Raw genomic sequence first — 12,160 nt, forward strand, 5'->3', positions numbered from 1 at the left:
GTAACATTAATTGTCATTCTGTTATTAAAGACTGGAATCATCAGAACTATGGAACAGATTACTGTAGGATTAGGGGTAGGTGAAAAGATGCTCTTGGAGAGGCAATTGAAATTGGTTAATGCCATGAGAATTAGTCCTCATAGAACTTACAAAAATGAACAATCAGTAAGAGATTTCTTTTAGATAGAAAACAACTTAAGATGGTGGCTCCCGCAAAAAAAGCCCTAGAACCATTGAACTGACCTTTACTTCAAAGAAGGCTGAGCCAAATGTTGGCCAACGATATATAAACTTCAAGAAGGCAACTTTGGCCTCATCCACACTTTTTTGTCCAAGTTTGCTGACAGCAGAAATAATATTCTGTAATGCAACATGAATCACAATTAATTAGTTTTTTTACCAATCGAATTATTTTCTAGGTTAGGGAGAAAGTAGCCTTTCCTTGTACCCATAATCACACAGATTGATTTACTTTAGAACATTTCACTCCAGGATTAAAAATAATATATTTTGCTATAGGCAGAAATAATGGCACTGCGCACTGTAAATTATTCCTTAAGTTTCCAAATGAGAATTCAAAGAAATGAATAAAGTGTGGCACGTGTAACAATAACAAAAGATAACTATAAAAACTGCAGAATTTTTGAAATGATCGTATTAGTGAGAAATTTTGCAAGGAGTAAACTAGATTTATTTGCAAATGAACTCCACAAAATATATTAAGGTTTGTTCAGTATTGTAAATCACACAGAATCTATAATTGGGGTGGCACATAAATTATGGGAAATAAATCAGTAGCTTTATAAAACTGATCAATAGAGGAAAGCTAATGAAAGTTTTAAATAATATATAATACTAAAATAATGTGAGATTCTTTATACCCGTTTCCACTCCTCTGGGGATAGTATTGGAATCATGTTCTCAGGCACTAGTTCCTTCAGTATTTTAGGTATTGCAGCATATTGTGTTCGATCACTGTTAAAACGAACTCTGAAAATCAGCCCAGCCAGGTGGATGGCATCCTCCTTTGAGCACTTGTGATAGCCTCGTAGATACTTTGGCAGTTCCTGAAACAAAGACCATCAGTGCATTGACCCATTCTATAGTTCGGCTGACATATACACATACAAAAAAAGAGATTTAGCATTGACTGAAATTATTTGCATATTCGAAATGATGTGTGCATGAATGAAAACATGAAAACATTTGCTGTCTTGTACTATTCAGTCCTTATTTTTTGCAAGCTTTCCGTTTTGCAGTAAAACATCAAGGTAGAAGCAGAAAGTCTCTGGAAGGCTTGCTTTTCTGGTTGGCTGTGACTGTTCCAAAATGTAATTTAATTTACTTTTCAGGGTCAGCTATAAAAATGTGGTTTTTTTGTTAAGCTATCATGGGGAAGACTGATATTTTAATTCAATTAGTTTCAGTTTGATCAATCCAATATATACAGCCAAGAGGTTTATCTCATTGCCATCAATTATACTACTTAACCAGTATTTCATATATGCTGTGAGATGTATATATTATGACAAAGCTGTGATGCAAAAATTCACTAGGATAGTCCAGCTAGCTGCTATCATCAATCCTGTTTACCTGATGATAATGAAAGATGAAATCAGCCTTCAAATCCTTCCCAGGTATCACATTCAGCCACAACTTTCTCATGAAATACACCTGATAATTCATAGTGGTGGGAAACACTAGAAAAGCAACGTCAGACATTTAAGTAAAACACTTCAAAGAGGCATGTACAGGCACTTAAATATATATACTACATTGAACCAGAGCATGAGGAAAAATAAGCTTTCTAGCAACTGGGGAAAAGTTGAATTATTTTTCAGGTGAATTACACTTCAGGTAATAACTATTCAATAAATCCATGTTTCTGCATAAATGTCTATTTACTTCAATACATTTTTTTCAAGAAGAGATTATCAACATGGAATAAGCCTTCTTGCTAGCTAATTCCAAGTGGATTGAGATTGTCCATGAAAATGTTCAGCCAATGTGAGCATTAGCATTCTCAGCCTTATGCGTTGCAGTTGGGGGAAAGCTGACGGAGCATATATGCTGTTCTCCTGATACAGTTTTATCTTACTTTAGAGTGATTTTTCCTTAGCACAAAAATGCATCCTCTATCAATTTAGTAACTAAATAACAAAGAAACACATAGGAAATGGTTGCCTCACTGCCCGATTTACTTGTAATAGTAACTATTACAATAGTTAACTCAAAGTCTGCAGAAGTCTGCAGGAAGAAACTTGAGGTTAGGAAGATTTCATTTTTATCTTGTTTTGTTTGTGAGTATATATTATACAAAAATATTTCAGATACTGCAAATCACCTTTAATAAAGCTAGGTCCAAAAAGTGTCCCTCCTCACTGCCCAGTTTTATGTATCTCATGACTGATAATTAGCTGTCATCCAGCTCTTTGCAGTTCATCTATTGTGAATCCAGTCAAAGCAAAAGCTTGATGTATTGAGTTTGAGGCAACCTAGAAACCCCACAAATAATGTGTAATACATCCTCTTAATCAGGTTACTACTACCTCTCATACTAGAACTAAAATATTGCTATTAGGACTAGAAGCCATAGAGGACTTATATATCCTTCAGTGATATATCCTATGCACATTTACCTGAAAGAAAGTCACGTTAAACAAAGGAGTTTATTTACAAATAGACATGCAAAACTTACACTGTAAGGGGGGGGGGAAGAGAAATTGAATTGCAGAGTTTTTGCTGTTTTTTAATTGGAACCTAGTAATTTAAAAAGAAGCAGCTGTTATAAGGGAGAATCAGGCTAGTTAAAAGTTACAGGAACAAGAGCTTTAGTAGTATATAGATGGATATACTACTATTCTAGTAACTTTTTTGTAACAAGAATTATAAGGCATTGCTTTATAGGTAGTGCAGAGCAAAGTTAATTTTATTTTTTATTTTTCAAATGTATTGTAGGTACTGCCTATTCCATTTTCAATAACTGAGGGTATTGACCAATCTTCTGAAAAATGGCTATGTTTTGAACTCTCAGATGGATAATTTCCCTTTGATAAAGAAGCACAGACAGCTTCTAGATTACTGTCAACACCCCATATTTTATCTTTCCATCTCCATACCCTCTTTTCCTGGCCTGTTCTTCTGAGTCCAGTCTGTCACCTGCCTTAAGGAGTCAAAGAAATAATCTGCTTCATTCTGGCTGATCACCTAGAATAAATAAAAGGAAGCTGAGCTACTACAAAAAAATTGTATTTATTAGTGCTCTGAGACAACATTCCAGAAAACCCGGTTTAAACTGTCAGCTGCCTTTCTGACACAATTAAATATGCTTTCTTATATCAGGATCATCTCCCCACACAAGCAGTCTATTTCCGCTCTTTTACATCATTGACTGAGTAATTTTTGTAGGTCCCCATTTAAGAGCAGCAGCCAACTCTACTTTTTCTGTATTGAAGCCAAATGTAGTGAATTAATGGAATTGAAGCTGTATGTATGTATGTATGTATGTATGTATGTATGTATGTATGTATGTATGTATTTATTAAATATGTATAGCCACCCATCTCAGGAAAAGCTACTATGAGAAGTGAACAACAATCAGATAAAACAACACATGTATAAAGCAATCATTATACTAGCCGTAGGTGGTCTCTTTTCAGTTTCAATGTATGCGGGAGATTAAAATGTAACTTTTAACATAGAGATTAATTTAACTTGCTTATCTTCATGGACTTGATACGCTGAATGTTATTGTTGTTTATTATATATTTTTCTAAATTGTCTAAAGCTAAAAGTTGTTGGACTGAGTGGCAAATAAAAGTCACTGAATTAAAATAATAACATCAACATCAACAACAATCCCCTAGAATGTAACTCAGAATAAAAATAAAGAACAGAAATTACACAAAAACTGCAGAACAGTGACGGAAATGATGCACAGTGGAGCTCACACAGAATAAGATGACAAAACAGCCATTTGGATATATGAGGAATAAGAAGCAAAAATATTTTAGACCCACCAAAACTTTCTAGTTCTCCAAATCTCTTCATCAGATGGAACTAATATACTCATGTAAAATTACCTTATCTGAAATCTTGATAAAGAGGCTAAATCCATCCAAGGAGCTCAATTCCATCTTGTTGCCAATCATCTGACATAGATCCCATACTTTTGTGTTTGTTCCTACATCAAAAACCTGGAACATAAGAACAGGAAGATAAAATGACTAGTTTGGAAGAAAAAAGAATAGGTGCAACTTGCATAGGTGTACAGGCTGCTAAAAGTAGGCTACCTGCCTGCTTGGCTGTTTGTTACTGAAAAATGAAGCAAAACGTATTTAAGAACACAATGTGATTATCAGATGCTGAAAAAAGCAACAGAAAATGACTATTACCATTATCATCCCTTATGCTTTGTTCAGGTGTGCCTAGATAGACCACAATAGATAGATGATAGATAGATGAAAGAAAGAGAGAGAGAGAAAGAGAAAGAAGGAAAGGAAGGAAGGGAGGGAGGGAGAGAGAGAGAGAGAGAAAGAAAGAAAGAAAGAAAGAAAGAAAGAAAGAAAGAAAGAAAGAAAGAAAGAAAGAAAGAAAGAAAGAAAGAAAAAGGTTTATAGGCTGCCCTTCTTATCTCAAGGTAACTCTATTACCTTCTGATTCACCAGAACAGTTTATCTCAATAGTCACTTCTTCCAAGCTGATTTTTTTATTTTTCTCTCTTCCCCACCTATTCCACAGACGATGATTAAATTTTTATCCCACCATTTTATATATAACTCAAGAAGGCAAGAATACTTTACTCCTGCCTCCTATTCCCACCCTCCCATCCATAATGACAAACCTTTGAAGTAGGTTGGGATGAGAGAGATGACTGGCCCTAAAGAAGAGTCCTCTTAAACCTGGAATATATATCAATATGAAAATAAAAGAACTTAACCTCACCTGTTCTGTCTCATTTGGAAAATGAACCCTGTGAGGAATTTTGGTGATATTATTCTGAATTGCCTCCACTTCTACACTGTGTGGAGCCCACTTCCGACAGCCACTCCTGAAGAATAGAAATACAAATGACTCTTAGAACTACCTTTGATTGAGAAGTTCTTAATGCTAGCACAAGAGGATCAATTTTCACCAGCCTCACAGGAACGGTAGTTGAGGTGGAGGTAAAAATAGATACAACTGAAGCTGAAGGTGTTTTCGTTTTTTTAAAACATAGACACAGTTTCTACCATGTATGCAATAAAATATCATATATATTTTGAACCAGAGAATGAAGGGAGAGAAAACAAATTGCATTCACAAAAAGACCTTAATGAAAAACAAAACCACTAAAGGATGAGGAGACTAAATTAATCAGGAAAGGAAGATTATCCTCTTCATAATGATTGTAGATTAGTTTATACATTATATGGGTTCTATAGACCTGATTAGCATTCTGTAATTGTTTAAAAAAGAAAAAGCATGAGTTAATCCCTGAGAATTAAAAACCTTGTACCTCATCACTTTTTGGATCCTATGTCTGCATTCCAATGCCAGATTCTCCTTCAGATGAGTCTCAATGAACTTCTGAACATGTTTCAGCAATGGCTTACTAGGTGGAAAAAGGCCTGTACAGAGCCACAGTAACTGCCAACCACTATTCAGGCTATACCTGCCAATTTGATGAATAATTTCAAAATTTGCAAACAAATATCCATATCTAAGCCAAAAAAAATTTAGACTAAGGCAACTTAGACTGATCTTATGATTTGTACTTTCTTTACAGGGATGCTAGTAATTTTTTGTTGTGAAACTCAAGGAGTTTCTGGAATCCAACTGCAGCTCCCCTCTCACCAAGACCCACAGATCAATAGATTCTTCTTTGTTGCTCAATAGAATATAAAATCTATCCTACTGAGAGAACTCCCAACCTAATACTCCAATCTGGCACTTCCAGTGCCAACCAAAATAGTGATGTCAATTTGAAACATTTGGTTGGAAATACTTTTTCGTTACCTGTTGTGGTTTTCTGTTAATTGTTTCAAGATCTGACAATAGACCTCATCTTGCAGGGTATCCTCCTGAATTGCCACTATAAATATCTGGTCAGTAAGTTCCACAGGAGATCTCTCTTGCTTTGAGGGATAATCTCCCATGTATTTCATAATGGGTGAGCAAAAATATATAAGGAAAGATTTAACAAAAAGATAAGTACAAACTACAAACCAATTCACTACAAACCGTGCTTCTGAGTGCAGCATGTAACCGCTTAGTAAATGTTCTTTAGTAGAAGCTAGATATGACTACTCAAATCAAATTGTGTTTCTTACATACCTATCTTACACTAACACATCTTGTTGCCCAAATCTTTTTGTTTGGCCAAATTATCTTAGCATAATTATTTTGTTTGCTCTGGCAATCACCATTAATGTAAATTTTCTCCTGGATTATCCAATTTGGTCACCTAAAATCTGGATTCACTCTTCATCCTCTTCTCAATTTTATGCGCTCAAATAAATTAAACTATGTCAAGCAATTAACAAAAATGTAAAGATATTTATCAATACCTAAGTGTTTGTTCACTTTTTATTAAAAATATTTCTAAGTCAGGGATGGAAGCATAGAAACTAGTTCATAGCAAATAATTACATTCTGCCCATTACCAGCTAAAGCTGACTTCAGTATGAAGGATATCAATGAAGGTCTGGCAAGCAAAATCCCAGAGGTCTGGATTAGAACACACTTTCTTTAGCAAAGGCTTTTTCAGGGGCTCCCTAGAATGAGCCCACAGATAATTCAGCCCTCGGGACTTGGGTAAAACAGTCTTGCTGATTGACTCCTTCTCAGGTACTCTGAAAAAACATAAAACTATTTCAAAACTTGGTCTGATTAATACAGACAACTGACTTATATCTGTTGCTTACAGGCTAATATAGTTAGAATCTGGATCTTCCTTAAGATTCTCTAGCCCTATTACCACTTACCACTCAGAATTAGAATTAATTCATAAAGTAACAAAAGGACAAACTCGTTTTCATATAGCAAAATCCTAAATCTCTCTGTTAACATCTGTCAGAAAGAATCAAGCAAATTAAAAAGTTGGTATGGATATACACTATGTTGTCAAAATGGCAATTCTTTCTTACAAAAGAGGTCTTTAGGAGTGGGGGAAAACACTTGAAAGTTTGAACTAGGATCCAGAAAATGTGCTACTCTATCAGGCTTTGAAACTAAAGAGCTTTATGTACTGGAATGGTCTGGATGAAAGACTCACAGAGCAACATGGGACTGAACTATACATCAATCTTTCTAGTTTACAGACATGGCTGTAATGAATGGGGGATGAAGATAGAAGATATACCCAATATGATGCTGAAAGATGGCCACAGCAAGGTGGCGGTAGCAAGTTGTCCCAATCCAGCTTGTATGTTCTACACAGGAATATCCCCAGTAAAAGCAGTGAACTGAAGCAGTACCATTTTGCCCCCTCTAATGCCTTTTGGTGCTGTGATTATTTAATGCTAATATTCTCTTGTAGCACTTATCAGTCTGAGCTATTTCTTAGTGCAGTCAGTATTAGTTTATGAAAACAAACTTTAAGATAGCACTTTAGTATTGCTATGCAGAAAAGCTCTTTCTCTAATTCACTCCATTTTTTTGTACGTTAGGAATAACAATTTATTTTAATGATATCCTTCACACAGAACTATCACACATGGACCAGATATCCTTTCTGAGGAGACCAGTATGGAAGGCAAAATAGAATTTAATAACTAATACAGATTTTAATGCAATGCTCATTGATTCTTCCTCAATTAGGCTTAAAAAGCAATACAGGCATATTTTTCTAGGAAATGTAAAAAATTGTATAAAACATAATAAGGTATACCTGAAATGCTCATAGGAGAATTCTTCCAGAGTATATGGCTTCACGTTTGCATTTTCTTCCTCTGGTTCTTCCACATGAGAGTTCAGCGATACTAACCTCCGTTGTTCAGGTGACATCATCAGCAAGCTCTGGAAAGATATGACCATTTGAAGACACTTCACTTATTGTCATGGCAGCAACATAATATTAGAAATTAAGTCCCTGTATGGCTTTTTGGGAAAATATTTGTGAGCAGGATTTCTCTTTCTGATAGATTTGCTCAAAGATGTTTGACAGAAAAAGAGAAGGAAGGAAGCACATCAGCATTTTTCTAATGTTAGAAGATTCATTCCAAGAAGATTCTCAAAGGGGCTAGAGCTGTACTTGAACAAGACCAACGGAACACATTTTGAAATTTAGCAATTAATTATTTTATATCTATATATTTAGGGCAATAGACTATATTTTTTATCTCACATAGATTCTGATAACAGTCTTACAAGAATAATCACATTTATAACTCATTACATTAGTTACCTATGAATTACAGTAATTTTCTGTGCAGGCTTGATTATGCTGTTAAATAAAGCCATGTAGTAAAATTAGTACAATGTCAAAGTTAACTTTTAGGACCAAAGAACTAAAAAAAAGGGGGGGGAATCTGTCTGCATATATAAATTCTGAGCATCCACAATGAAACACAGTATTGAGGTTCCAAGTTAAAGGGAAAATTTGAAGTGGAGAGTAAATCTGCCGTTAGAGGAAACACTGCAATAGTTCAATATCCAAACATGTAAACTAGCAACTAGAAAGAACAGCTGAAACTGTACAAAGTTTTATGGACCAAAGTCTATCAAGGCCTAAAAAGATTGATATTCCACGTAATGAAAAGAAAGGGACAACATTATTACTTGGATTAATTAATCTCGTCAATCATTAGAAACATGTTTTCAAGTCATCAGATTTGAAAAGATGCAGAGAAGAGGTTTAGGAATGATTTCTATTGTTGTTGGAAAGCCTCAATCAGGCTATCAAAAGGGATTAGGCAAACATCATTAGAAGGAACAGCACAGCTTCTAACAGTAATCTGTTTTAATCTGGTGACTGGGCTTCAGGACAGCCTAAAATATCTTTCCCTTACTGCAATGAAAAAGTCTACTCTCTGTGTCTTTTTAAAGAAGAAATTATTGTAATAAAAAAATGAAATAGAAATTCGGCTTAAGTATTCTTACAAATTAAACCTAGCTAGTGGCTGAAGTACTATGCCTTGTTTCCATCTGGCTAGAAAGAAACAAGATAAGATGGAGTGGTAAAGAACATCTTAAAGCAGCGGTTCTCATGTGGGTCGCGACCCCATTGGGGGTCGAATGACGATTTGCCAGGGGTCGCCTAAGATCATCGGAAATATGGGAAGTATACTTTCGAGTCGAAGAATTGCGCTACAATGGTTGACTCCACAAGCCAGCTGCAGGCTCTTCAAATCGCTAGCCGAATTTGGCTTCAGGCGCGATGAATTAAAAAAGAGAGAAATCTTTGCTCTGATGTCTCCCTCTCAGGCCAGCTGCAATCACTCCCAATCGCTAGCCTAATCTGGCTTCAGGGGCGATAAACTTAATAGGGGAGGAGTCTCCGCTTTAATGCCTCCGTCCTCAAGGCAATCGCAAGCAGTTCAGATCGCTAGCCAATACAGCTTCAGGGGCAATAAATTCAAAACAAAAATAATTTTACGGTTGGGGTCGGCACATCGTGGGGAATTGTATTAAAGGGGTCGCCACATCATGGGGAATTGTATTAAAGGGGTCGCAGCACTATAAAGGTTGAGAACCACTGTCTTAGAGGTTGACAAGGAGCCATTTTACAAGAGTGCCCCCCCAACCCTTCTTTTTTCCACTGCTAGTTTATTATCTTTATTATTTAAGGGATAAAGTGGCAGTCATTTGTCAGAGTTAAGCATTGCATTATTTGATCCTTACCAATATTTGACTGGAAGGCTTTGTAACTGTAGGGATGATATAGATGGTCTCTGATGACACAAGCCCAGAACCATTGGTTCGCTCATTTTGAGCAGGGATCCAGCCTTGATTTTCTCCTAGTCTTTTGTCCTGGGTTAAAATCAACAAGTCCCCCTTCTTGAAGGCCAAAATGGTAGTGTCACCTGGAAAACAAAAACTGAAGCATATTATTTCCGCTATTATACATCAGATCTAAAATGCATGATGATGTTTCAGATTGAAGCATGAGTCCACTTTCTGACAATGACAAAATGCCATTGTCTCTATTTTGTGTAAGCATAGATACTTCAGGGTATGTCATAAGTGCTTATAACATGTTTAATATCATCAATGTTTTCTACCACTTCTTCATCTTTCTCATTTCCAAAAAAATGTCTGCTATGTAGGAAAAGACTGCATTATGTTTTTTACTAGCACTGATTAAAGAAATAGCCTGATTACTCTTTTCTCTGCAATTGATAGTGCACATCACCAGGAAAAGTCAAATTACACAAAGATAACAACTAAGTTCCTCATGAATTCCCAAGAAAGAAAACTGAAAGCCTAAGTAGAACTTGGATAAGAGAATAATATCAACTGGCAGAAACTGGGAGAAAGAGCCTAAACCCAGTCTTTTCTAGCCAATCTTGTTTCTTGAGAAAAGAGTGTAAAAACAATGTATAAGCAAACTTTCAAAAGACTGATTATGATAAGGATCTGATACATCTGTAGCTGTTTTTGCATCACATTACTCTGCCTACCCTATATTATTTGGCCCAGTGGAGAATGGCATGAGAATGTATCCACCTATTGCATGTGTGACTCTCTCTTCCTCTTTCTCCCTTTTTTCTTTTCAATTGCACTTTCTTTTCTAGTTTAATTTGTATTGTCTTATTATTTTTAAAATAAATATTGTTAATTGTTATGTCTTACAGTATGCAGTTGAATTTTTTCCTTTCCCAGCCATAGATTTTTTTTCTGTTGAACAACAACACACAATAAATATAATAAATGCAAGTTACTTTGTAGCTTTTTGTCTTGTATTGCCACCGCATAAAGTGATCGCTTTTTCAGTCCTTCCAAGAACATGACTATTAATTCTGCAATTGCAACACTATTGACAGATGTCAAGACAAACTCTTCACCACGCAGTGTGCTAAGGGTGCAGCTTTGCCCAAATGTCTTGACTCCCCTGTAGTCACAAAATATTTCAAAAGAAAATAGTTTGTAAAATGGCAGGAAAACAAAAGTCTGGTATCCTTCAACATCTAACATAAGCAAGGAATAAAACATTTCTAAATATAGAAGTGTTCCAAATCGACAACCATTAGTGCTACTAAAAAATCACATTGTGTAGCTTTTCCTTCTTTAGCATTTTTTTGTATAGAAAAAAATAATTTTGTAAGTAAATACAGGAGGGTCTAAATGGAAACGCAGAAAAGCTAAAAGTTGAAGTCCAGATACTTTGTAAAATCCTGTGAACAAAGCATATACTTGTATAATCAAAGTAATTGTAATGCTCCTAGAAGCTGAAACAGAATTACTTTGGTTAATTCAACTCCTTCATGTCTCTTTACAGAGATGAATTATATTGCATTAGATTCTCAACCCAGAAGACACAATATTTTAAGAGCTAGAAAAATACTTTCTGAGTAAACAAACTCTCTAGGTTTATTCCTTAGGGAGAGAAAACTATGCAAATCAAAGAATATGGAAACTCTTTTAGTTCTTATGACACAATAACAGAAGAATCAAATACGGACAATGATATAATAGCAGCTGAACATTATTTCTCCTAAATATTGACAAAGAGCTCTTTCCAGTCCAACATGTCCAACAACAGTACCTGTTGGTATGGATGCCAGTAATTTCTGGAAAAGACAAGTCTAGAAGTCTTCTTTCAGTGTCATCTAGGAAATATACACCTTTCCAATTAATTGCCACAATGAAATGTTTCTTTGGCAGACTGGGCCCTGCAAACACAATATATATATATATATATTAGATTTTCTCTACTTTTCACTATACCTCTTCCTACACGAAGTATGTTGCCATCACAGTACCTGAAAATTTAGTAACTTCAAAGAATCTAGAAAAGAGCAGAGGCCATTGATCACGGGCAAAGTCTACCAGCTGCTCCTTTACACATTGAGGGGAAATTTGGTCCTGTGTGTAAGTTGCCTACAACATACAAGAAATATATTGCAGTTCAGTGGTATTTGTTTCTTAAATAAGGTACATTGCACAAAGGCCCTAAAGTACAACTGACAATCTTCACATACTTATTGCTTAATCAGCAAGTTACAGATAAAAAATTACA

The 12,160-nt window shown here is 35.4% G+C and overlaps 1 protein-coding gene across 1 annotated transcript in view; it reads right to left on the reverse strand.

The window, feature by feature from the left end:
- Positions 1 to 12,160, reverse strand: part of MYO7B (myosin VIIB) — a 91,691-nt gene that overhangs the window by 6,972 nt on the left and 72,559 nt on the right. Inside the window, exons 32-45 of the mRNA XM_058187988.1 lie at positions 11,904 to 12,021; positions 11,687 to 11,813; positions 10,863 to 11,032; positions 9,823 to 10,004; positions 7,871 to 7,998; positions 6,676 to 6,833; positions 5,998 to 6,151; positions 5,498 to 5,653; positions 4,945 to 5,050; positions 4,083 to 4,196; positions 3,120 to 3,207; positions 1,594 to 1,700; positions 882 to 1,067; positions 244 to 360 (exon numbers count right to left, since the gene is read on the reverse strand). Of these exons, the coding sequence (XP_058043971.1) occupies positions 244 to 360; positions 882 to 1,067; positions 1,594 to 1,700; positions 3,120 to 3,207; positions 4,083 to 4,196; positions 4,945 to 5,050; positions 5,498 to 5,653; positions 5,998 to 6,151; positions 6,676 to 6,833; positions 7,871 to 7,998; positions 9,823 to 10,004; positions 10,863 to 11,032; positions 11,687 to 11,813; positions 11,904 to 12,021 (1,911 nt within the window). The remainder of the gene's footprint in view (positions 1 to 243; positions 361 to 881; positions 1,068 to 1,593; positions 1,701 to 3,119; positions 3,208 to 4,082; positions 4,197 to 4,944; positions 5,051 to 5,497; positions 5,654 to 5,997; positions 6,152 to 6,675; positions 6,834 to 7,870; positions 7,999 to 9,822; positions 10,005 to 10,862; positions 11,033 to 11,686; positions 11,814 to 11,903; positions 12,022 to 12,160) is intronic.

The sequence above is a fragment of the Ahaetulla prasina genome, chromosome 6 (genome assembly GCF_028640845.1).
Source record: "Ahaetulla prasina isolate Xishuangbanna chromosome 6, ASM2864084v1, whole genome shotgun sequence".
NCBI lineage: Eukaryota > Metazoa > Chordata > Lepidosauria > Squamata > Colubridae > Ahaetulla > Ahaetulla prasina.